This window comes from Hemiscyllium ocellatum, chromosome 48 (assembly GCF_020745735.1).
Source record: "Hemiscyllium ocellatum isolate sHemOce1 chromosome 48, sHemOce1.pat.X.cur, whole genome shotgun sequence".
NCBI classification, from domain to species: domain Eukaryota; kingdom Metazoa; phylum Chordata; class Chondrichthyes; order Orectolobiformes; family Hemiscylliidae; genus Hemiscyllium; species Hemiscyllium ocellatum.
This window is the reverse complement of record NC_083448.1, coordinates 21,851,905-21,878,980: the sequence shown is the minus strand read 5'-3', so window position 1 is coordinate 21,878,980 and position 27,076 is coordinate 21,851,905. Positions and strand designations below refer to the sequence as shown.

Sequence of the window (27,076 nt, the reverse complement as noted above, 5' to 3'; positions counted from 1 at the left end):
GATTGGTCAGGTAAAGAGGGTGGTGCCAAGTTGGAGGGTTGGACCTGAGATGAGGTGGGAGGAGGGGTGATTACGAAACTAGTGAAGTTGACGTTGATGCCATATGGTTGAAGGGTTCCTCGGCAGATGAGGAGGCGGTCTTCCTCCAGTTGTTGGGCAGCTTGGATTTGAAACTGGAGAAGGTCCAGGACTTGCATGTCCAGGGCAGACTGAGAGGGGAAGCTGAAGTGATTGGCCACAGAATGGTGGGGTTGTTTGGTGCATATTCTGTGCTGTATTGTTCTCTATTCTAGATGTTTCAACTGGTATCCCATGTCATCAGTGTAAAGGAGACCACATTGTAGATCTAATGAGGGAGTCACGGAGAGAATGGTTTCTGAAAAATGCGGATAAGGGTGAGGAGGACAATAGCTAACCATATATCTCTGATGGTGGGGTCTGATTGTAGTTTGAAATGTGTCCCCGGACACCATGGTTGAGGTGACCAGGACACGTTAGGAAAAGCAAGGGTCCCAAACTGAAGCGTGAGGAACTGCGCCACAAACATTGCCCCCAAGTCAAAAATCAGCAATTAGCCACTAATCTCAGCTTCCTGCCACTCAGTCATTTCTGTATCTTTGGAACAACCACTCTCACTTCCCCAGCATCCTTGTTAGCATCTCATTCAGTTCTGCAGACCCATCAAATGTAAATCCAGACAACTTGTCCACTAACACCACCACTGTCATTTTAAACTAATCTAGCATCTGCATTGTCATTTGTCTATGGCCTCAGGAACAAATTCTTCTTTTTGAGTTGAAGCTTCAAAGATACAGCATTGAAATGGGCAGACCCATGTAATTTTGCAAGGTAATTCCATAGGTGCACATTCCAAGGCAGAGTCACAGCTCTTGTTTTATTTTTTGAGAGGTGCTATGTTGTCTGGAAATTACTGTACATGCATTTAAATGTGATTTTTAATACCTTGTGATCAACAGTTCAATGTTACAAACAAGAGAGCAAAAAAAGCCAGCAGTAAGATAGCAGTCTCTCTAACAGTCAGAGCTAATGAAACAGAGTCTTGAGAAGTTAAATGCCACGAAGAAATCAGAAACAGACAGCTGAGGAAGGAGTGTTTAATAAACCCATGTGGAGAAAAAGGGTAATTGCATTATCAGTTTGTTAAAGGGTCTCAGCTAGACATCAATTAGTAAAGTAGTAGCAAAGGTAATAATGAGGTTTGCTAAAATTTGCCAAGGACCTTCAAAGTGAATGACAATTTCAATGAGGTTTGAGTACCTTTAAGGTGAAGGGGTAAGATTGTTATGGGTAAAATAATTCAATCTTAAGTAATTCCTGTATGATACAAGTTAGCTCAATTTTTTTCCTTGTGTATGCAAATTGGAGGTGCTCTTGTTTATAATTACTGTGGTAGCTTCTTGAAGATTTGCCTAATCCATCAAAGCCAGGTTACACCTGTATGAATGGCCTGAATGGCCAGTATTACCAATAGTGTGGATGATAACACTTGGCAAATCTATATTTGGATCACCGAAATCCCTGACTGTAACTCAGCTATCGTTCTTGTACCTTCCTTCAACTTCCTTGCAGATTTGTTCGTCCTTCCCATTATCTGGTTGCCTGTCGACTATGTTGGTGTCCTAACATAATTGTACCTTTTTAACTCCTTAGTTCACGCCAAAACAATTCTTCCCTGGATCCCTTTGAGTTCCTCTCTCTCTCCAACACTGCAATGCTCTCATTATTGATCACCACCACTTCCTCTTAACATGTTTTCCTAATTTTCCTGAACAGCTTGCATCCAGGAATATTTAACACCCACTCCTGCTTGACTTCAGCAAGATCTCGGTTATCACTACAACATGAGAAAAATGTTAGTCTCCCCTTTTATGCTGATTGCTCGTTTCTTCTCATCGTAATCCGTACCTAAAACAATCAGAATCAGCATACTGTGTATTTACATATGGTCACGGTAACTCTGACTTATATTTTGTCACTGACCCTACAAATTCACTTGTTATTCCCATCTCCATCTCTCCCTGAACTTTTGTCCACTTTGATGTTCCTCTCTGATATTACTGGCAAGTTCCCAAACCTCTGCCAAATTAGTTTAAACTTACCCTAACAGTACTAACTAAATACCCTGGATCTGCTCAGGTGCAAGATGTACAATCTGTAGCTGTTTCAGCTTGCCCACAATCATTATCAACGTCCAAAGAATCAAAAGCTCTCTCTCCTGCACCATCTCTCCAACTAGGCATTCACTGTCTTAAACCTGTCTTCCTAAATGCACTTGTGCGTGACATAAGGTTGAATCTGAAAATTACAACTTTTGAGGTCCTGAGTGATAATCTCCCATGTAGCTCCTTAAATTCTGACTGCAGTATCAGATCCTCTTCCTACCCACGTCAATGGTTCCAATGTGGACTATGGCTGCTGGCTGTTAACTCTCCCTTCTATCTCTGCTCTGTAACCTTGGCACCCGCGAAATAACAATTAATCTTGGATTTATAACTGTGTCTACAGCATTTATGTACCTATTCCCCTTTCACAAATCTCTCATCATTAGGGATCTTCTGCTTTTCTTTGTGTTTGCTGACATTGCTGAGCTAATCCCAGTGCCATGAACTTGGCTCTGGCTAAAATCATGATGTACCACTCACCCCAATCAGACCCAGTGAGTCTCATCCATGGTGGTCTTGTCCACTCAACAGGAACACACTGGCTTCCTGGAGAATTCCTTTTCTAATTGTGTATTCATACCTTTGTCAGCTCCCAATCCCAGTTCTCATCCTCTTCCATTGCGGTGGCTTTAGCAGGTGCATCACTTGGCTCCTTTATCTCCTCTGCTTCCATCAACTCTTCCACTTCCTTCACCTCCTCAGCTTCTTTCTTCAGTTCATCTGTCTTTTCTTCTTGTTCCATTTCCTTTTGATCTTTCTCTTTCTCTTGGTTGGCACTGGTTGCCTTTGGCTTCTCGGCTACCTCCTCTGGCTTCCTCTCTGGGAATGCAAGCAGGGCCTTGTAGATGGTATAGCCAAAGTCCCTCTGTAGCATCTCACCAAACAGTTCTGCAAGCCACAAAACCTACGAACAAAACACACAAAACCTCATAAATCTTCCTTCTCCAATTCATACACCACCCCAAGCAGAAAACCGATATGGCAAGACAGTTAAAGCATGGGGTTAAATATAGAGTAAATGCCCCTCTACAGTTCCCGAGCAAACACTCCCAGGTCAGATTCAGAATGGCGATAGATACAGCATAAAACCCCCTTGACACAATTTCCAAGCATTCCCAGGAAAGGTACAGCATGGAATTAGATACGGACAAAAGCTGCCAGGACAGATTCAGCACAGGGTCAGATACAGAGTAAAAATTCCTCAACTATGTTCATATGAAACATTCCCAGCACAAGGGCAAGGTGAGACAATGTAAAGCCCCTCTTCTCTTTGAAACTGAAAATATAATTCCCTCCAAAACACCTTCACCAAACACTCTTTGGAGAATGATAGCAAAGGCTTAGAAGAGGAGTAAGGCTCCTTCTAATCTTTAAAACCAAAATTAAAGTTGCCTTCACATTGTCACTATCATACCCTCCCATGACAGTTACACCATGAGATTAGATACAGAGTAAAGCTCTCTCTACTGTTCAAACTGACAGTAAGCATGAAGTAAAGCTCCCTCAACACTGTCTCCACCAAGCTGGGAAAGCATGGAGTACCAGACAGATGAAAGTTCCCAGTACTACTTTAAAGTGAAAGTAAAGTTCTACACACACAGTCCCCATCAAACACTCACACGACAGAGACAGCATGGCGTAAAGCTAATTCTAACAACATCCCCATCTAATATTTCCCAGGACAGAGACAGTGCAGAGTTCGATACAGAGTAAAGCTCCCCCTGCAAGATGTGAACATTATATCCCAGTGTTGATGTCAGAAGCCATACAAAAGTGCAGAACATTTTTCACCACAAACTGATTACCTCAAAGGAATAGCCTTTGGAATCACTGCGGTAGCTTCGTAACGTACTCAGGGATAAGACTGAACAGCCAAAATTACCCCCCATGGCAGAGCAATTAGGGCGAACAAGCACAGCGGGCTCAGCAGGAAGGGGACAACGGGGCTCCTGCTTCGACGAGACAGCAGGATCTTCAGGCTGCTTCCCCTCGACATCCTACATGAAGTGCAACAAGATTCAGTTAGCCAAGTATAAATAAACTAGCACAATTTTCAGGACGGGGGGGGGGGGGGGGGCAGGAGAGGAGAAATAGGGACAAGACAGAAAGAAGGAACACAGTGGTGAGGGGGAGGGGCAAGAGGAAGCGAGGGTTTGGATGGGAGAGAGTACAGGCAAGGAGTGTAGGGGGGAGGGCTGGTGCTCAGCTCTTGGATGATTTTCTGCAAGAGACCCAGAAACATTCCATTCAGCATAACTCATGTACGCTTGCACTTCCAAAGAATAATCCAGTTAGTTCAAGTGCACATAGAATTTCATATGTGGGAGAACAATCTCCTTTATGGGAACTGACTTTTAAAAATTCCAACTAGAAGCGTTTCAGACATCCTTTCAGAAGTAACTTCAAAATCCTGCTGACTCACTGTGAGACTTTGTATTAGCTCAGGTCACTTCTAATTCTCTTGCTAAATGCCTGAAATGTGTCTACTCCATGTAAACATTGTATCTGTTATGCTTCTGTATTTTTGACTGTGCAGTGAAATAGATAAAGAACTAAGTTTGATCTGGGGAGAAAAGTTACCAGATTCACAGAGGTTTGGTTTTACCATTTTTCACTAAGTGGATCTTGCAAATATTTGGAACAGCATCATTATGTTGCCATAGAGTCGACTGGGGTTTCACTTAGATTAAGTTATTCTAAATTTGGTTCTCTTTGGTTAACGATTCATTCAGTTAGTCTGTGAACACAATTTGATTTAAACAAACTGAGTGCTTGGGTCAGCTGCATCACTCCTGGAACATCCACTCTACACACCTGCTTAAAACAACTTGAAAAGTTAGGGTCTGGGCTGCCGTCTTGCAATATTTTAAGGGGGGGGTCTGGGTTGGTCCAAAAAACACCATCCTTTTCTTATTTCTTAGGTCCACCTACAAAGCATCAGTGGATGATTCTTCAGTTATTTCATTTCTGATTACTGCTGTGATATTAGCCTTAAAAAAACACAACTTCCCCATTTCTTTCCACCACTTCTGTTTACCTGCAGTTGGAATCTATTTATTTGCAATAAGCAGTAATTATTATGTACAGGAAACTGATCTGTGTTTTGTTAAGCAGGGTTGAAAGAGTGTTTTAAAAAGTTTCAGCACAACCCCTAACTTTGAGCTGTACCTCCATTAATAATGCCTGTATCCAAAAATGCCATGTGAGCTACCCAGTCATGTTCGAAGATTTGTGTATTCAGGTGGTGTTCATTTCTTTTTACACTTTTCTTGTTCAAGATTGAATACACTTTTAAATTGAGCATCATGTGCAAATTTCAAATTTGTGTCCCATATATACAAGCCAGTCAATATTCTCACCTCCTTCTGCTCCTCTGCAGGAGAACTATCTTCTTCCGTAGCTTCCATTGCTGCCTCTTTCTGTTCTGCAGTTTCATCCTTTTCAATCTCTTCCTTTGCTGCCTCCTCCTCCAGCTCTTTTTCCAAACGGCTCACAAGCTGAGCCTTGGTTCCCTTGGAATTCAGATTCCTTGCTTTCAGCTCTCGACGGAAATCTTCCACCTAAAATTTTGAGAAAAACTATCAGCGCCCGATTGTTATTTGAATCCAGGAAAGCAGTCTGCTGATCATGCACTGATACCCATACAAGTTTCATCTTATATGCAGCAAGTAACTTTACTTTGGAAACCTCCACAGAGGAGACAGAAACTAAGGAACCTGTAGAGGTCGACACACAATGCATCTGACAAGGTGTCACCACAGAAGTTATTTCTCAAAGCAGCAGCTCACAGTGTTGGGTGGAACATGGATCAGGGATGGGTTAGCTAACAGCAACCAGTCAGTCAGGAGGCATAAGTGGATGATTTTCAGGTTGGCAGTATGTAACAAATGGAATGCCAAATGATCACAGCTGTGGCCTCAAAGCAACACCCATGACTTTACAATGAAGAGACCAGATGTAGTTTCTAAGGGAACAAAGACAGTTGGAAAAGGAAGTTAGAAAGAGGGTACAAGAAATCTACAAAGGGATATAAATATTGTAAATGAATGAGTAATAATTTGGCAGATGAAATATATTGTGACAAAATGTCAACCTGTCCATTTTGGCAAAAAGCAAGCATTTCATTTAAAGTGAGTAGAAGGGCATCAAATAGCTTGGGAAACAAATTACTGTTAGTTACGCTGGTCCAGCAAGTAGGGAGGTGTATTGCAAGGGAATTAGCATTTATAGTGATCATTTGCTAGTTACGCTGGATCTTAATGAACCCAAATTTTGGTAAAATTGCATGATACTCAGTTTAGACAAGATTAACTTGACTGATTTTTTCATTTGTGGAAATTAGGCACTGCTGGATAGGCCAGCAATTATTGTCCCCGGTTGGCCTTGAGAAGGTGATGGTGAGCTACCTTCTGAAGCACCCTGATGCCATAAAACAGGGCGGCCCAGGTTTTTCAGTCAGTGACAGTGAACAAATGGCCAAATATTTCCAAATCAGGATGGTGAGTAGCTTGGAGGGGAACTTGCAGGTGGTGGTGTTCCAATGTGCCTATTGCCCTTGGCTTTCTGAATGGAAGAGATCATGGGTCTGACAGGTGCTATCTCTGGAGACTTGATAAATTTCTGCAGTGCATCTTGTTGATGCTAAACACTGCAGCTATTGATCATTGGTGGCAGGAGGAGTGGATTTGGAAGGTGGTAGATGAGGTGCCAAGTAAGGGGCTGATTCAACTGAATGCTGTTAATCTTTGTGTTGTTGCGAGAGCAGCGCTTATCCAGACAAGTAAACAATGTTCCATCACATTCCTGATGTTTGCCTTGCACTTGGCAGACTGACACTGGAGAAATCAGGAAGTGAGTTCTTCACTGGCTCTGACCTGCATTTGTAGCCACAGTACTTGCACAGTTCATTTCTAAACTGGTCCAGTTGAGTTTCTGGTCAACGGTAATACCCACAATATTAACATCAATAATATTAAAAGGTGACCACATGGTGGTGTTCAAAATTATGCACAATTTTAACAGGGTCAAAGAGGACATTGCTTCCACCAGTTGGTATGTCAGTGACGAGAAGGGGGTTCACAATTTCAAGACTGTCAGCAAGAGATTAGGCATGAGAGGAGGTGAAAACTCCTTACTCAAGTGAGTTGTTAGGACTTGGAATGTGCTTGCTTAGGAGTGTGGAAGTGGATTCCATAGGAGTTTGAAAAAAGAGCTATATATATATTTCAAAGTGATGAATTTAGAGGGCTACAGAGATAGTGCTGGATGATGGGACGAACCAGGAAGCTCTTGGGGGAGGTGGTACAGACATGATGGGTCAAATGAATTCATCCTGTACTGTAACATTCTAGCATTCCACGATGCCAATGTCATTGAATGTCACGGAGAAATGATTGGATTCTCTCTTGTTGGGAGGCCGGCACTTCCTTGCCTTCATGTGGCGCTAATGTCACTTATCCAGGTCCTGTAGCCAACAGATCCACCAAATGTATGTGGGTCAAGCTTTCACAGGTTGCTGAAGATGAAGCAGCATTGGACAGGTTGGGCTGTGTTGATTTAGTGATTACCGGAATGAGAGGTGGGCATACTGAATTATGCAAAGACTGAATGGACTTGACAACAGAGGATGCCCAGAGGACGCTTTCTCTTTTGGGCAAGACTAAGACAAAGAAGAACAGTTATGAGTGAGGGGACTTCCATTTAAAATGGAGATACGGAGTGCTTCAAAATCTTGTACTTCCAAATGTACCTGTTGGACTATAACCAAGTGGTGTGCGATTTTTAACTTTGCGTTCATGGTACTGGATTGAAGCTTGAATCCACAGCTTCCTGACTTGAGAGTTCTTCACAATTAGCAGCGGCATACGTTGAAACTGAACATTGTGTGTAGTATGCCATCAATGCCATGAAAGACAGAGTTTCAGGGTTTGGACGTAAAGACAGGATTGAACAAATCAAAAGGGATTTGAAGCAAACACAGAACAAAAAATGATGACAGCATCATGAAGTGGCACGTGCAGAGAGGAGTGTGACAGAGGGTTGTGATACAGAAGCACATCTCACTTTCATTGTCTTCAGGTCCAAATTGCTCCACTGGGTTGGAGTGGGAAGGGAGTCTTCTCCCTGTTCTTCCATCTTCTCTTCAGGCTGAGGAGAGAAACATGCCTCACATTACTCCGAGCAGCCATCAATATCGACTAAGTTCCTTCTTTTATCAACTATCACAGACTAGATTGTCATTGCACCAACCAGCCACATAAAAGACTTGGACATGTCCCTGTACTGTGCACGGTCTGGAACAGCCATCACCTGGAACGTGAGATCGTCTGCATAATCATCCTAAACAAGGAGATCTACTCCCTCGTGAAGAGGCCCATTACAGAAATGGAAGGGAAGATTCATAACTTGAAGTGCTCACACATACACACACACGCATGCACACATAAGAATGAAACTCCATGTCTTTATTCAATCAGTAAAGCAGCCTGCTTCTCACATTTTGCTCCCCATCTGCCCTACCCTGTAGTTGTGCACATCAGGGAACCAAGCCCTCTCTCTGCAATTATGCTTCACAACTTTGCTGTTCAAAGTGAAGGAATGAGACATATTTCTAACAGCTGAAAGTAATATCAAACACTTCTCAGACAGGTACAGCACAGGGTTAGATACAGGATAAAGCTCTCCATGCACTGTCCCCAAACAGACCCAGGTCAAATCTGCAGTTATCAGGGTGTTCATTTCCCCATCCCTGCTCTGGCTTCCAACTCCTCCATTGCTTCCCAGATGCAGATGCGCTCCCAGAGCACTAATTGGCTGGGACATGGAACACAGATCATAACAAAGGAGGACACATTTGAACTGCATCACTGAAATCTTTCTGCACATGGGGCAGAGAGGATGTTGCTATTTGCTCGCAGCACTGAGACAGTCAGGGAAAACTTCGACTATTAGGAATTTTAGGTCACATGGTCCAAACAGCATCCAGCAACTCTAGTAGTTACAGCCATAATTGGCATGATGCTAGATTGCTACACAGTGCATTTCAACAATGTGCATCCACAGCTTTATCACCTGACAAACATCTAACACCATTTGATCTCATGTACAGCAAATCCTAACTTCAGGCTGAGGTGTAGGCCTCACTCAACTACAGCCTAAGTTAAACATGCTGATTGTGTAACAGTGGGGCACAGTAGTGGTTGGAACAGGTCGATCACTACATAACCCTGGGGTACTGTGCTGGTGGGGACAAGGCTGTATAACATTAGAATATAGTACTGGTGGGGACAGGTCTATCACTGTATGACACTGGGTTACAGTACTGATGGGAGATGTTGGTCACTGTATAGCTCTGGGTCGATATACAAGTGAGCTGTCTCTGCCGATCACTGATACAGTACTGATAGGGCAGTCTTTTGCCGTTATGAATACTGTACCAACAATTGCTATGCCACAACTGAATTTGCCAACAGATGGCCCCATACATTCATTATTACTTTTCGTCTGGCTGCTAAGCTCAGGACCAGTGCTGAAATTTTGGGGGAATGAACTTCCTTCATCTGCCAACGTGCCATTTTCTCATCACTGCAGAACTCTTGTTGTCAGGTCATATTTTAATTATGTATCGAATCCCTAGTCCATGGGATGTTCGTCTATAGTTTTTATGAACGCTACAACAGGACAAGCTTATTTGTTCCTAACTCACTACTTGCTCTACCAGTATAAAGCTCTGCTCTGAATGGACACCAGCCTGGGAGCAGGATTCTTTTGGAAAAACTGAGTAACAGTCTTTGGAGCGTTGGTTCGTCGAATGAGATGGAAATTACACTGCAAGTGTTGGACTGAAAATCCAATGTGGAAATGGGCCACACACACACAGAGAGCAGTTGCTCCTTACATGGATGGAAGATTGGGAGCTGAAAGGATAGAGCCCGTCAGGGGAAGGAACAATAAATTGTCTGGAAAACTGCATCATAAACAGTGTTAAAGAAAGTGTTGAGGATGTCACAGATATAGGTTTGTATGTGCGCGCGTGTGTGTGGCAAAAGGTGTGGTGTTTGGTGTGTGTTTGTGCGTGCGTATGTTCTGCACACATGCCACCTCACATTTCCTTAAACAGAGCTTTTTGGAAGTTGAAATGTTTGTTCTCTCATCTTCAGGCAGTCTGCTACACAGACTGAATACAGAGTCTGGTATTCAGATTAGACAGTATGTAGTCACTGCTTTGAGACAGTGAGTAAATGTTGATCTTGCCTTCTCTAACTAAAACAGTTCTGAGGAACAGTCACTCAACCTGAAACATTAGCTCTGATTTCTCTCCATAGATGCTGCCAGAACTGCTGAGCTTTTCTAGCAACTTCTGTTTTTGTTGCTGATTTTCAGTATCTGCAGTTCTTTTGGCTTTTATTTACATTCTTGGTGCAGATTTGCTATTACACCACTGTGCACCAACAGTACACTGGACAGATTTAACATACCTCAGTCCATGTCACATCATGACAGAAGGCAGGCAAATCATCTACGTCCTCTTACGTTGGGAGGAACCAGAGATTGACCCTCACCCAATTTCCCTGGGGAATCAGAGACCGAACCATGTTCAATCCACCTGCGCTGCCACATCCTGAGAGCTGAATGAAGGTGCTGAGTATAACTGTTATCCTTAAATCCAGTTTCAGCTCCCTCCAGAAACAGTGACAAATGGTGTTAGCATTGAGCATAACTGGGAGTTCCCTTTATGTTTCCTTCATGACATAAGAGTCACAGATTGACAAAGTACAAATGTCATCTTTGTCCTGGAATCTAACTCCAGGAAGAAGGGTTCAAATCATCCTTCAGGTGGTGTTCTGTGCAAATTACAATGCTAGCTGTTACCCAGACTCTGTTTAAGGAATTGAGACGTGGACAGTTGCTGTGTTTGAGAATGACACCCCCCTCCACATTCACACAGAGTGCCGAGAGGAGCTACAATAATTTTCCGCTCCATCATTTGAAAATTTCAGGGACAAAATCTTTTAAGGACATCAAATGGTCACGTCATCTGAGTGCTACTGGTCATCCCTGCTATGGTAGTGGAGGGGTACCACTGTGCACGTGTGTGTATGAGTGGGAATGTTTGTGTCAGTGTTTGTGTAAGAGAATGGAGTAATAAAAAAAGATTAAATGCCTCATCTCGGTCCGTGTCCTTGTGCTCTGCCTGGTCCCTGTCAGTCAGCTGTTGCGTGTATCCCAGGGACAGTGCGTCCCACTCCAAGCGAGTAGGGAGGCAATGCCAAACATCCGGCAGAAATACAACCACAGTCTCCACGCGGGCTGGGAGCAGCCGCCCTTCACGGAGCTCTCCAGGCTGATGGTAGCGAAGCTCAGCAAAGCGAAACCTGTCACAAGGGAAGAGTGTTACTGGATATAGCAGCACACACGACCAGAAATCCAATGCTCACAGTCGACTGTCCCGCATCATCTCCCCAGCTTTCAATTTCACCCCCTTTTCCCAGAAGCGTTCACTTCCTGCTGCACTCTTCAGCAGCTGCAGACAGCCTCAACTCAAGAGTTACTAGACAGTTCAAGAGATAGTGAGCACAAGTAGGACCCCTGACTTCAGAGTAAGGAAACAGCTATTCTATGAGAATATGAGGACTTGATTTAGTTGCACGTGGGCTAATCCTTGTCCATTCTCAACAGAGTGGGAACGCTGGCTCCCACCCCCACAGAACACAGACGTGAACATGAGTGAACAGCATCCAGCTCTCCGACACACGCTGGGTTAGGGATTGCAGTGAGAGACAGAGAGAGAGAGACAGAGAGAGAGAGAGAGAGAGAGAGAGAGAGACAGAGAGAGAGAGAGAGAGACACACACAGACAGAGAGAGACAGAGAGAGAGAGAGAGAGAGAGAGAGAGGGAGAGAGACAGAGAGAGAAGACAGGGAGGGATGCTTGCGGAGAGGGAGAGGAGGGAAGACTGGGAAGGGAGAAGACAGTGAAGGCGGGGGAGGGAGAGGGAATGGAGGCAGGGGAGGGAGAAGGGAAGAGAACATGGAGATTGAGACAAAACATGGGACAGAGGGGTAGAGAATGCATGAAGAAAACTAGAAGCAAGCAATAGTGATGTAGACAGTGCAAATACACAAGAGAGAACAGAAGAATGGAAAAATAAGAGACAGTGAGCATGAGAGAGAAAATAAACAGTGACAGCGAGAAACAAAAAGAATGAACAAGCCAGTGAATGAGACAAAGAAAAACAGGGATGGCAGTGTGAAAGAGAGCGAGAAAACAAGACAGCCCATGCCATTTTCACCTGCTGACCGGAACCATCTTGCACTGCTGGACAAATCCAGCAGGGCCATCAAGTGAAGCAACATGTTCGCCTTGTCAGAGCTCCTTTCAGTTCTGGATTTACAAACACGCAACTCAGACTCTAAGTTGGATATATTGAACATAACAGAAACAAACAGGGCTTTTCTTTTGAAGAACGTTGGGATTTCCTCAGCATTAAACAATTCTTTATCATTAAGAATATTGACAGAGGCTGTTCAAACAAAGGTCACAGCAGCAAATGACCAGAGGTAAGGGGTCAGCCTCCTGGCTGCTTACAGCAGAAACATCATACGTCAGGTGACAGGACATCAGTACAATTTCATAGCCCACTGCAAGGATGGCATTGTGTTCTTGCAACCAGGGAAGATGAAATTCTATTTGATGCCTGTTCGGCTAATGGCTCTGAAGAACTATCATCACAGTTGCCCAGTCTCTCACTCAGTTGCTCATGCTTTAGTTGATGCTTTTATCCGACTTTATTCTGAGACATGGCCCCTCTGCGGTGTGCATGTGTTACCTGACAGGACACACCTCTCCTTGATACTGTGCCACATCATGAGCAGACTCTGCATCCTTCCTGTTATTTGAATGTTGTGTTGAACTGATGGTTGAAGCTGGTTCATTCACCAAGCCCTGCAATGCCCCAGCACTGAATGATTGAGTGCACAGCTGAACTAGTTTTCCTCCTGCGATTCAAGATGATGGACTGCGTTCATTTCAGTGAAATTCCTCTCACACTCATCAGGGTGACCTCACCATTACGTAGAGCAACATGCAGCTATGCCCACCATGCTCCCCACCCTGCTATGCTTGAATGCAAACTCACCATTGAGTGCAGGCACTCAGATCAATGCCAGTCAAGGATTTGGTGGTTCGAATGGCTGTCTTGATAAGTACCCTGGGATCCTTCTCTGGAGAGAGGCCATCAAGGGATGGAGACCATGACCCTCCAATCAGTACAGCCTCCTCTTTGCCTTTCATCCCCACCAAAAACTGCACAATGAAACAACAGAGAGATAATGACAAGAATGAAATCCGCCAAAAAAACAGAGACTTTGAAGAAATGGCAGCTCAACTTGCACCCTGGTGAAGAGACTATAAATTTGTATTATACAGCAACTTACATATCTTGAGATATCCCCAAAAGCTTCACAATCAATGGAACATACCTGAAACATAGTAGCCATTGCACTTTTCACGACCTACCCAGGAAGAGTGCATGAATAATCGTACCTCACTGTTTCACATCACGTCTCAAAATGTATAAAATACCAATCACACCCCAAGGGTGACCAATTTGTTTGACTAACTGGAATTGTAGACAAAAGATTCACACCAGGTTTTGTCATTCACAGAAAATGATACACGCAACGTCAATCAATTTCAGAGCAAAGATTACTCATCTAGTACTGTGACTTAAACAATACCCTTTAAGAATCCCAAATGTACATGCACTTTCAGATATTCTTGATCAAAACAGACAAAAGACAGACAGTTGGGCTGATATAATGCAGGACTAAACAAAATTCCAAAGATGAAAAGTCCAGACCACAAGAGTGAGTAAAAACTCTCATTTCAGCCATGGTGATAGACTATGTCTGTGAAATAATGGCTGTACTTCACTTCAATAACTCATCGGTGAGCCTTGGTCTTTTCTGGTGGAATGCCTCTTTTACACTTTTTGATGTTTCTGTCATTGTACCCCTCTGTTGGTGTGAATGCAAAGAGACGCATTTTTTTGTTTGTGGATCTGGACGTTATGGGCTGCTCTGAAACAAACAGTAGCTCGAGCAATCTGAGACCCATCATCAGTGTTTCCATAGCTCCATAAATCCTGGTGCCACTGATTCATTAATGTAACAAACTCACTCCTTCAACAGTAAAATTAACTTCCATCGACAAAAAAAAATGTTCTCCCCCCACAAGTTAGAAAAACTCTCCTGATAACACAGTACTGACTCTCCGACAGTGTGGGCCTCCCTCAGCGCTGACCCTCCAACAATGTGGCTCTCTAAGTGTTGGATCTGTTGTTGTGGAGTACAGACCATAAGACAGAAGCAGAAATTAGGCCATTCAGCACAACAATTCTGCTCCACTATTTGATCATAGCTGCTAAGTTTTCAACCTCATTCTCCCTGTAACCCCTGACCCCTTTGATACTCAAGAACCCATCTATCTCAGTCTTAAATATACTCAATGACCGTGCCTCCACAGCCTTCTTGGGCAGTGAATTCCATAGATTCATCACCCTCTGGCTATGCCCTCGGGTCATAGTGTCTCCTGCCAACGTAAACATCTTCCCAACTCTCACTCGGTCCAAACCGTTCACTATTCTTTAAGTTTCAATCTCCTGTCATCCTTCTAAACGTCGAGTATATATCTCAAGTCTTCAAAAGTTCCTCATATAGTCAGCCTTCGATTTCTAGGATCATTCTTGTAAACCTAATAGTGTCAATGACCTGTTGTTAATGACAACTGGTGGCACTGAACTATGTACCTCAATTAGCAAAATCAGAAACTATTGTATCTTGGTAAGGAATCTCCAAAAATGTGTACCAGTGATTTGTGGGTGGATTGATCTCGACAGAAATTGAATGCTGAAATTTACCTCACTGCCCAGAGAGTACGACTTTGCTTTTTCACATCTTACCATCCAGTATCAAGCCTAAGCAATAGAACATGGGCGATCCACAAAACTGGAGTTAACACCTGACTTAAACATCCCTGCTGTAACAGCTGATAGCGTTAATTTCACACAAACATAACCTTCCATCTACTCCTGATGCAAAGGAGCATATGCCCCAGCAGGCAGTCACTATCCCCACGAGATCATAGGAGAGAAGCCCTTTTGCAAAAACACATGACTGTTAACCTACCTTGATCAGTTTGTTAGGATGTTGAGGAACATCAGCGGTCTCTTTTGGGACTTCAGCCAATGTGCATGCCTGGCTATACAGCTTCTGGAGGTCAGGGCATTGCAACAGTATCACCTAAAATTTCAATCAGACCCAGCAGTGAAAAGGCCAGAAGCAACAACACTCATTTCACATTTCAAACTCTGACAAGGTAATCAGTGGGAAATTACAACACAAGAAACAAACATTTGGTTCTTCAAACTGCATTAACTCTTCACTTGGAGCAATCTGCACAACCTGATGACCATGTACTTGCTCTGCATTCCTGACAGATAAACTCAATACTACTGAATAGTTTTGTGAACTAATGTTCACATGGTGACATGGCAATCTTCAGTTTCAATTTCAACTTGAACAGATTGGGAACTTGTGCTGTCTGTGTTACTGCTTCTGAGGGAGAGACAGGGAACAGCACTGTGCATGCGTTGGAGGTGGGGTAGTGGCCTTGTGGTGTTATTGTTGGACAGTTAATCCAGAAACCCTGAGAATATTAAGGGGACCTAGGTTCAAATCCCACCATTAGCAGATGGTCAAATCTGAAGTCAATAAAAATCTGGAATTAAGAGTCTAATAATGACCACGAACCCATCGCTGATTGTCCAACAAACTCATCCAGTTCACTAATTTCGACTAACTAGTCGAGCCTACATGTGACACTATAGACCCAACAATCTGGGTGACATTTAACTGCACTCTGGGTAATTAGGGATGGGCAATAAATGCTGCCCTAGCCAGGGATGCCCACATCCCATAAATGAATAAAAACAAGTCAACAGACAGAAATACCGTAGACAAGTGCACTAGGATATGTGCTCACTTCATATGCACTTTGACGGACAATTAAAGTGTACATTGCCAGAGATCTCACCTTGGCACTGTAGGTGGAATCTGCATCAGCAGGTTCCACTTGAGTCTCTTGTTCCTCATCCAGGCTCGATTCTTCCTCCATCACATGGAAAACGCATTTCTGTCCCAATTGTAAAGGCTCACTCAATGGGAATGTATTCACCCAGCAAATCTTGCTATCAAAGAATGTATCAGGGATGTGGAGACAGGGATATCGGCGCTGGACCTCGATCGCATCACAAGAAGAGCTGGAAAACAAAAGAGAAAACACTGCTACTACAAAGACTGGCTATGTAATTTAAACATAGCACCAAGACTTTAGTGCAGCTTGCTTTCATCAAAATACTAGTAACAATTGAAGACAATGCTCCAAATACACTCACTCACAATAGCCCTCTCCACAGGGCAAACCCACTGGTCATTCAACGGGACACAATTCATTCACATTCCAAATCAGTAGCTTTGAACTCAAATTTGTTTTCTGTCCTGTAATGACTCATGACCCAACATTCTGTGGAAAATCACACTGATCATCAACTAACCATCATATGGAGCACTGTTTGGAATATATATATTTCATGACAAGCTGGGGAAAAAAGGAACATTTTTAAACAATTTGGACATTGCCTGAATTGGAAAGTTTTTAACCATGCAATTTATTGGAATTGAAGCTAGTAGTGTAAAGTGTGCAGTGGTTTATCTGTATTTCCTGGAAATCAAGTGACTTTGGATAAACAATTAAACTACAAGGAGTTAAAAGGTGGGGCTGATCACCTTATGTCCTGCAAAAGCTTGGCTTTAAAAGGACAGGCGGCCTCTATGCTAATAATAGTTTCTCAACTCTCTCCGCACTCAATGGGCAGTGTAACAAACAGCCCCAAGAGTCTTCCCTGAAATCCTCCTCTTAGCAGAAGTCTCTGGGAAGCTGATACAAGTTCCCAAATAACACGACTTGCCTAACTGATAAAACCTGAAAATTTGGACTGTGACCGTGTTTAATAGATAATTACCATCAATCCACAGCAGTCAGCAATTCAGCTTTTGCCAACAGGAAACAGTCGATGTGAGAAGTCATGACATGCAAAGTTGCTGGTGAGATAATCAACACACTGATTCTAATTCCCCAAAATTGCCATAATTTGTGGATAGTCCCATCTATTTGGAAGGCAGCAAATGGAACTAGTTTTACAAATGGAGAGTAACAGGCATTGTGGACAAATAGGAACTGGTGAATGTACTGTATTTACATTTCCTGAAGGCATTTCATAAGGTAAGCCGTGAAACATTACCGTAGAAAGTAAAAGATTCACAGTATGAACAAAGAAATACACAGTACAGGAACAAGCCCTTCATTCCTCCAAGCTTGCACTGACACATTCTGTGCTTCCATATTAAAACTGTCTTCACTTACAGGATCCGTACCTCTCCATTCCATTCCTATATTCATCCTGGTGCTTCTTGATTGCTGTTATTGTGCCTGCTTCCACCACTTCCTCTGGCACCATGTTCCAGGTATTCACCACTCTGTGTGAAAAACCTGCCTTGCACATCTCTTTTAAACCTTCCCTCTCACAGCTTGAGCCTGTGTCTCCCAGTAAACAACCTCTCCACCCTGAGAAAAAGTCTCATACTTCCCATTTTCTCCTATCCATGCCATTCACAATCTTTTAAACGTCTATCAGGTTGCCCCTCAACTTCATGTCTTCCAGTGAAAGCAAGCCCAGTCTATCCAACCTTTCTTCATACCTAAAATCCTCCATACCAGGCAACATCCTGTTAAACATTTCTGTACCATCTCTGGTAGTGTGATGACCAGAGCCAACTAAAGTTCTGTAAAGCTGCAGCCTAATTTATCTATCCCTATACTCAATGCCCCTTGCCACGAAAGCAAGCATGCCACTAGCCTTTTTTTAACTACCTTATCCACCTGCGCTGCCACCGTCAGTGATCTGTGAACCGGCACACCCAGATCTCTCTGCATATCATTGGGTTTTTGCCATTCACTGTATAATTTCCACCTGCACTTGACCTTCCAAAATGCATCACCTCATATCTGTCCAGATTAAACTATCAGCCATTTTTCTGTCCATGCCTCCAACTCTATGCCTCCTGATGTGACCTTTGACAATCCTCTTCAATAAACGTAACTCCACTAATCTATGTATCGTCCACAAACTTAGTCATCAGACCAGTTACATTTCCTCTAAATCATTTATTTAGATGAAACAGCAGAGGTCCCAGCACTGACTCCTGAGGAACCTCAAGTCACAGCCTTCCGTTCCTAAACGCAACCTTCCACCCCTATACTCTCTCCTCAATGACTAAGCCACTTTTGTATCCATCTTGCCAGCTCATCCTGATACCATGGAGGCAGCATATTGAAATGAGAGCTGTATGAAGAGTGTAGGGATAAATGGACCTTCCTCAAGTTGGCAAAATATAATGAGTGGTATGTCACAGGGATTACTGTTGCAATCCCAAGAATTTATGATTTATACAAATGATTTGCATGAAGCCAAATTTGGTTCATGCTGACAACAGTACAGCACAGGAACAGGGCCTCATGTCCTCTTATACCATGATACTTTTCTAAACTGATCCAGTCTTCCTGCAGCTCTCTGTTCACTGCCTGTTCATGTACCTTTCTAAATGCCTGTGAAAGTTAGCTATCTACCACATTCCCTGTTAACATGCTCCATGCAACTATTATCTGGTGTGTAAAACACTTTCCTAAAAACATAACATATTTAAACCTCTCCTTCTCATCTTAAGTCTTTGTCTCCTGGTATTTCACGTTTCCATCTTAGGAAAAGAGACTCTGACTGTCCATCCTACCAATGCCCTTCATAATTTTATATACTTCTATCAGGTCACTGCTTTGTTGACATCACTCGAACAAAACCAATCCAAGCATGCCGACCCTCTGCTATAGTTAATACTGCAGTCAACATTCCAGTAAACCTCTTCAACACCCCTTCGGATCGTGTGGCAAACAGAATTACGCACAGTCCTTCAAATAAGACCTGTCCAAAGTCTCAGAGTTGCAGTATGACTTACCTAAAAATAGGTAGAAGGCAGACGACTACCTAAATGGAGTCAAGTTAGGCAAAGGGGCGGTACAGAGAGATCTGGGTGTTCTTGCACACCAGTCATTGAAGGCAAGCATGCAGGTACAGCAGGTCGTAAAGGCGGCTAATAGCATGCTGGCCTTCATAACAAGAGGGATTGAGTATAGAAGCAAAGAGGTTCTTCTGCAGCTGTACAGGGCCCTGGTGAGACCGCACCTGGAATACTGTGTGCACTTCTGGTTATTGAGGGAGTGCAGCGTAGGTTCACAAGGTCAATTCCTGGAATGGCAGGACTATCTAATGTTGAAAGATTGGAGCGACTGGGCTTGTATACCCTTGAGTTTAGAAGACTGAGAAGGGATCTGATTGAGACATAAGATTATTAAAGGATTGGACACTCTGGAGGCAGAAAACATGTTTCTGCTGATTGCTAAGTCCTGAACCAGAGGACACTGCTTAAAAATACGGGGTAGGCCATTTAGGACAGAGATGAGGAGAAACTTCTTCACCCAGAGAGTGGTGGGTGTGTGGAATGCTCTGCCCCAGAGGGCAGTGGAGGCCCAGTCTCTGGATTCATTTAAGAAAGAGTTGGATAGAGCTCTCAAAGACAGTGGAATCAAGGGTTATGGAGAAAAGGCAGGAACAGGATACTGATTGAGGATGATCATCCATGATCATATTGAATGGTGGTGCAGGCTCGAATGGCAGAATGGCCTACTCCTGCACCTATTGTCTTTTCATATCGATTCTCCTGCAGCTGAAGGGCTTATGCCCGAAACATCGATTCTCCTGCTCCTTGGATGCTGCCTGACCTGCTGTGCTTTTCCAGCCACACATTTTCCAGACCTATTGTCTATTATCTATAAAAGATGGCAAAAAGCAGCATAATGGACAAGACATGAAATGATCAATTTTGGCAGGAATGAAAAAAAGGACTGAAAACAAAAAAATGTTGGATATCACAGACTTCAGCTCTGGCGCAAGTCATCTGGACTCAAAGTTAGCTTGCTTTCTCAGCACAAATTCTAGCATCTGCAGTAATTTGCTCCTATACAAATAAAAAGCATGCTACCAAAATGGAGAGATTGCAGAATTCATAAATTTGGAAATGGGTATCCGAGTGCATGAATCCCAAATAATTATGCAAGTACAGCATGTAGTCAGGAAAGCTAATACAAGGTTTATCATTTGGGATACTGAATACAAAAGTTGAGAGGTTATGCTTCCATTACACAGTATACCGGTGAGACCACTTCTATATATGATATACAATACTAGCCACCTTATTTAAGGAGGGACGTACACAACAGTGGCAGGATCTGAGAGAGTAAACATGGATTCATGAAAAGGGAAATAATGCTTGACAACTCAACCGGAATTCTTCAAGGATGTAGCTTATTGATCAGGAAGCCAATGAAGGAGGTTTGTTTGGATTTTCAAAAGGCTTTCAACAAAGACCCACATGAGATGTTATGGTATAAAATTAAAGTGTATGGGATTTTTTTGTGGAGGGAGCATGACAAACCAATTGAACTGGATAGAAAATTGGTTAGCACTCTCAAAGAGCAGGGAAATCCAGGACTTTTTCCAAACAGAACAGAGTGATGAATGGGTTAATGCAGAGATCATTGCTGGAACCCCAGCTATTCACAATATATAGAAATGATTTAGGCAGGAAAACTAAATACAATATCCCCAAATTTGCAGATGGTATAAAGGTGGGTGAGAGGGTGCGACGTAAACAGGATTGCAGACATACTGCACTGTGGTTTGGACAAACAGAGCATGGGGACATGCATGGCAGATGCAGATTAATGTGGATAAATGAGGTTGTCTACTTGGTTAGCAAAAATAGGGAGGCAGATTATCTGGATGGCTATAAATTCAGCAGGGAATGTACAATGAGACCTGGGTGCCCTCGTGCAGAAAGCGCAGTAGGCAGTAAAGGCGGCAGATGGTATGTTGATCTTCATAGCTGGTTGAAGAGCAGGGGTGTCTTGCTACATTTACATAATGCCTTGCTGAGACCACACCTGGAATCGTGAGTGTGGTTTTGGTCTTCATGTCTGAGGAAGGACACTATTGCTATAGAGGGAGTACAGCATAGGCTTACTAGCCTGATTCCTGGGCTGGCAGGATTGACCTGTGAGGACAGGCTGAATCAGTTAACATTATATTTGCTCGAGATAAGAGTAATGGGGACGGGAATCTCATCAAATATAAAATGTGAACAGGACTTATCACAGTAGATGTAGGAAGAATGTCCCCAACAGTGGAGAAGTCCAGAATTGGAGGGTATGGGCAAAGTATTTAGGACTGAGAGGAACAGAAATTTCTTCACCAAGAGTGGTTAGCCTGTGGAATTTGCTATCACAGAAAGCTGAAGCCAAAACATTGCATGATTTTAAGGAATTGGATTATAATGGAGTAAACTGATTAAAGGATATGCGAGAAAAGCAGGAATAGGCTACTGAATTGCTCCAATCATTTATGCTTCCGTGCAAATTGGAGGTCATTCAGTGAAGTTTTAGCAGACTCATGCCTGTAATGTGCAGGGTTTTTTTTAAAATGAGGAACAGTTAGACAAGTTCAGCTTGTAACCATGGGAGGTTACATGAGCAAGGTGCAACATGATTGAAACCAAGCGCTAGAAAGTCATGACAGGGTAAATATGGAGAGGATGTTTCTGCCAATGGGAGAATCAAGAAATGGAAGACATGGTTTAAACATTACATCATCTGTTTAAACAGAGGTGTTGAAGAGAACTTTTTCCTGTTCAGAGGATCCATGACCTTTTGGAACACTTCCTGAAAAGGCGACGAATTCAGTGTCACTGAATATTTTTAATGCAGAAGCACATAGATTCTTGTTCAAGGGTTTGAAAGCATGTGGACTCAAGTGAACTAAAGGCTGCAACAAACCAGATGGACAGATGGGAGAAAGAGAGAAGACAGCTCTTCAGCACCATTGTTATCACTGAGCAGGCAGGAATGCGGACTTGAGGTTATAAGCACGTCAGCCACGATCTCAGAATCAGAGATGTACAACACCGAAATAGACCTTTTGCCTATGCCAACCAGATATATTAATTTGGTCCTACTTTTTGGCATTTAGCTCATATCCCTCCAAACCCTTCCTATTCATATACCCATCCAGGTGCCTTTTAAAAGTTATCATTGTACCAACCTCCACCACTTCCTTTGACAAAGACCACCCATCTTTCCCTTCTCATTTTAATCCTATTTCTTTTAGTTTTGGAGCCCTCTACCCTGGGGAAAAGACCTCTGCTACTCACCCTATTCATGCTCATGATTTTATAAAGATCTATAAGGTTACCCCTCAGCCTCCGACATTCCAGGGAATATAGCCCCAGCGAATTCAGTCTCTCCCTATTGCTGAAACTCTCCAAATCCAACAACATCCTTCTAAATCTTAGCTGAATCCTTTCATGTTTAAGGAGACTTAAGGAGCCAGATGGCCTTCTCCTGTTCCTGATTCATATCCTTGTATATGTTCATAGTCTATGCTGAGTTTCCAGCCCCGTGGCCAACAAGGTTTTGTCCTCTCCGCTTTTTTTTAAACAATCCATCATCTCTGCAGAAACTTGTCATTTTTTGAATTGTTTAAAAGTGTGCCTGCAGTGGGATTAAGGGGATATTGCTTTAATCCAGAATCAATTCGCTGTGAATCAGAATTTGCTACTGGCTCTAAATGTAGGTTTTGTTAAAATAAACAATTATTTTCAATTTATGCAAGATTCTTTCATTTTTGTTAGTGGTACAGAAGAGAAACAATTGGCCACCTGGGAAACAGAATCATTTCCAACATGCAGCAACCTGGGGGAGAAGTGGAGCTTCATTATGAGCAAATTGATCCCATCACAATCATAACAGTGTTAGAAATTGACTCTTGCCCCATCACCATGTGAGGAATCCGTCACTGAACAGTGCAAAGCTTTCAGGGATTTGACAATTCACAATGAAAAGAGGTGATGGGCTGTGAAAACAACAATCCATACAAGTGAAAAGCAGCTGTACAAGTACTAAGAAAGATACAAAAATTCGCTGGATCAGGGCTCAATAGCTGCAGCCAGATTCATCTCACCTTCTCAGCAAAATCAATTCTACACACACTGTTATACTTAAAGAGATAGTACCTGTCCAATGAGAAGCGGGAGTACTGCACACTGTATGAAGGGATGTAATGCCGTGCTTTTTTCGCTGGTCCTTCCCCTGAGCCCATATCCTGGTATCGTTTGTGGGAACCACCCTGGCCACCGAGACGCTTGTAATTGTCTCTGTAGGAGAAAAGAGAGAATGTAAAAACCCAAAGACAGATTTCAAATGTAACACACTTCTCCTCTGGCTAACATGAAACCACAAAAAGAAATCTGCTGAAGTTTGTCAAGACTAAGCCCTGAGAATTGCTCAGCAAGTTTAACTTCTGTATAAAACAAACCTTCACATCCCTATCAGTTTCAGCACAGGCTGAGCTTATGTCCACATACCAAGACGGCAGCTCAAAAGTGACAAGCACCTGACCCTGTTACCATCATACTTTTTGAGCAATGTTTGTTAAACTAACATTAAGTCAGGGCAGATCCAAACCTTTGCAAATTCTTTTCAAGAAAAACAACATAATAGTGGTGACTAGGTCAGCCAAGAGCACATCCAAACTCTCAGATGCTGCTTCCCGCAGGTAACTGATGCTTTGAAACAATCATGTTTCAGTCCTCCACCTCCTCAACTATGATGCCAGCCACAATCAAATAGCTGTCAAGTGTCTGGTGCTGGAAAAGCACAGCAGCTCAGGCAGCATTAGGGAAGCAGGGAAATGCTGATGAAGGGCTTTTGCACCAAACGTCGATTTTCCTGCTTCTCTGATGCTGCCTGACCTGTGGTGCTTTTCCAGCACCACACTCTTGACTCTGATCTCCAGCTCTTACTTTCGCCACAATCAAATAGCTGTCTAACACAAACCACCCAAGTGCACTCATGACCTGACCCATTGACAGGATCTGGTAGCCTAAACTGCTCAACAGTCAACAGTACAGAAATCATCTCATTGGTCTCTCAAAACTTTCAATCCACCTAGGCACAGAGGACAGCAGGGTTGGAAGAACTCCCCAACCCACCTTATCCCATCCTATTCCATCAGCAAGTCCTTTCAAAATAACACACGTACTTGTCCAACACACAATGTAGACCCTCTTACCTCCTGTCACCTCTTCGACCCATGTCCATGCGTCCATTGCGGCCCATTGAACGCAGTCCCAAATCCAGCCGCCGGCCAAGCTGGGCATGTGGACCCAAGTGAACTAAAGGCTGCAGCAAACCAGCTGGAGAGATAGAGTGAGAGAAGACAGCTCTTCAGAAATCATGGTTACCAGTAAACACAGGCCACAGTACAGCAACAAGCAGCCAATACATGGCACTGTTCTCACACCATGCAGACTTGAGAGTTGTTACAGTTTTTTTCATTATCAAAAGGTCCAATTCCAATGCACTGTGAATGGACCTCAACCACAAGACTGCAGGTCATCACCATCTGCTCAACAGCAACTCGGGATGGGCAACAAATACCTTTCCAGTCACAGCTAACATCCAGGAATCAATTTGAAAAATGAACAGGTAAAACAAAGGGAATCTGAAACTCAACCGATTCTCAATTTTATGTTTTGAGACCAAGCTAGCATTTCAGAGCTGAAGGGTCATCCAGACTTAAAACACTGGCTTGCTCTCTCTCACTGTGGATGCTACCTGACCCACTGTAATCTCTAGCATTTGTTGTTTTCAGTACAGATTCCAGCACCTGAAGGATTTTGTTCCTATTCTGTCAATTCTATGTTATCACTTACAACTGAACATCCAGATCTACTCAATAAGAAATCAATTTGACAGCAATGTCACAGATTGGATGACTGCTGAATGGTGCACCGAGTCAATGGAACCTAACCTGCAAACACCACAGAACCGATTTCCGAACCACGTGTTAGTATTTTAATGGACAGGATTTTGACCACAAAGGGAGAATGGGTGAACAAGAGCAGATAGAAAGTTTATTGTGAAGCATTAAACAATGGAAGTGCTATGTAAGGACAGAGGAATGTATACTCAGAAATACACAAACACAAACTCAAACAGCTTAATGCTAGTTTTTAATTTGTGCTCTATCACATTTCCCCATGCTTATTCTCTCCCTTCATGGAGTCATACAACACACAAGAGGCCCTTGGATCCATCGAGTCTGAATTAGCCGATCTACATTAATCCTACTTTGCAGCACTTGGTCTATAGCCTTGAATGTTATGACATTTCAAATGCTCATATACTTTTTAAAGCTTCTGAGGTTTCCTACCTCTGCTGCCCTTCAAGGCGGTGCATTTCAGATTCCCATCACCCTCCGGTGAAAATTAATTTCAAACTCCCTCTAAACCTGTCCTTCACCTTGAAGTGTCCGATGTGCCTCTCAACCACTTTAACTAACTTATCCTGCTGAAAATGTGTTGCTGGTTAAAGCGCAGCAGGTCAGGCAGCATCCAAGGAACAGGAAATTCGACGAATTTCCTGTTCCTTGGATGCTGCCTGACCTGCTGCACTTTAACCAGCAACACATTTTCAGCTCTGATCTCCAGCATCTGCAGACCTCACTTTTTACTCTAACTTATCCTGCTGCCAATAATGCAAACTAATCTTCATTACTGACTATCTCTGTCTCAACTTCTAACTTATTTGAGGTTGTCATTCACAAAACACCTCACATTGAGGGAAAACTTCACGTTATCTCCAATTGATTAGAAAGACGACACTGAGCCTTGAAACAGCAGATAAAATTATTTCTCCAGGCCTGATTGAGGCTTTAGAGATGTTACAGAAGAAACAGCTTGTTTCTGAACAACACAAATAGGAAGGAGGATGAGGATGAGAAGAATGGAGGATTCTAAAGACTGCTGGCAACAGAACAATATGATACAAGTGCTTAAAATAGAGTCATTGAGAAATACAGCACGGAAACAGACCCTTCAGTCCAACCTGTCCATGCCGACTAGATATCCCAACCCAATCTAGTCCCACCTGCCAGCACCCAGCCCATATCCCTCCAAATCCTTCCTATTCATATACTCATCCAGATGCCTTTTAAATGTTGCAATTGTACCAGCCTCCACCACTTCCTCTGGCAGCTCATTCCATAAACATACCACCCTCTGCGTGAAAAGGTTGCCCCTTTGGTCTCTTTTATATCTTTCCCCTCTCACCCTAAATCTATGCCCTCTCATTCTGGACTCCCTCACTCCAGGGAAAAAGACCTCTCTAAGATCACCACTCAGCCTCCCTCTCTCCAGGGAAAATAGCTCTTGAGGATGAGGAGGGTTTTGGCCTCTATCACCCTTTCAGGCAGCGAGTTGTTCAAAGGTTAAAATGCACAAACAGGAGACTGTCTCCAAAATTTGTGAACGAGATGCCGTTAATACAAAATTAAATCTGAGAGACTTAAAATACAGGGTAGAAGCCTCCACAAAGAAAGCATGTTAATGGGCAATGGGGTTCATTTGCATAGGTAGTGGCACAAATGATGCAAAACTGTTCAACACAAGCTTAGATGAAGACATGATGAGAAAGGAACTTAAATAACACAGCAAGTATGATTTGGACTATTTCATTGTGACAAGGGATACTGACTGTTTGGGTTGAAGACCTGCTTCTGTGTTGTAGCTGTGTTTATGTACATGGAAGGCAGAGAGGAGAGATAATTG

The 27,076-nt window shown here is 43.1% G+C and overlaps 1 protein-coding gene across 2 annotated transcripts in view; it reads right to left on the bottom strand.

The window, feature by feature from the left end:
- The window catches only part of LOC132836989 (cell division cycle and apoptosis regulator protein 1-like), a 66,040-nt gene that overhangs the window by 25,510 nt on the left and 13,454 nt on the right, over positions 1–27,076 (bottom strand). For both annotated transcript variants that reach the window (XM_060856596.1, XM_060856597.1), the window contains 10 exons: positions 24,538–24,661; positions 23,480–23,620; positions 16,278–16,503; positions 15,371–15,484; positions 13,321–13,487; positions 11,347–11,557; positions 8,247–8,330; positions 5,543–5,743; positions 3,989–4,180; positions 2,764–3,087 (listed from right to left, as the gene is read on the bottom strand). In XM_060856596.1, the coding sequence (XP_060712579.1) occupies positions 2,764–3,087; positions 3,989–4,180; positions 5,543–5,743; positions 8,247–8,330; positions 11,347–11,557; positions 13,321–13,487; positions 15,371–15,484; positions 16,278–16,503; positions 23,480–23,620; positions 24,538–24,661 (1,784 nt within the window). The remainder of the gene's footprint in view (positions 1–2,763; positions 3,088–3,988; positions 4,181–5,542; positions 5,744–8,246; positions 8,331–11,346; positions 11,558–13,320; positions 13,488–15,370; positions 15,485–16,277; positions 16,504–23,479; positions 23,621–24,537; positions 24,662–27,076) is intronic.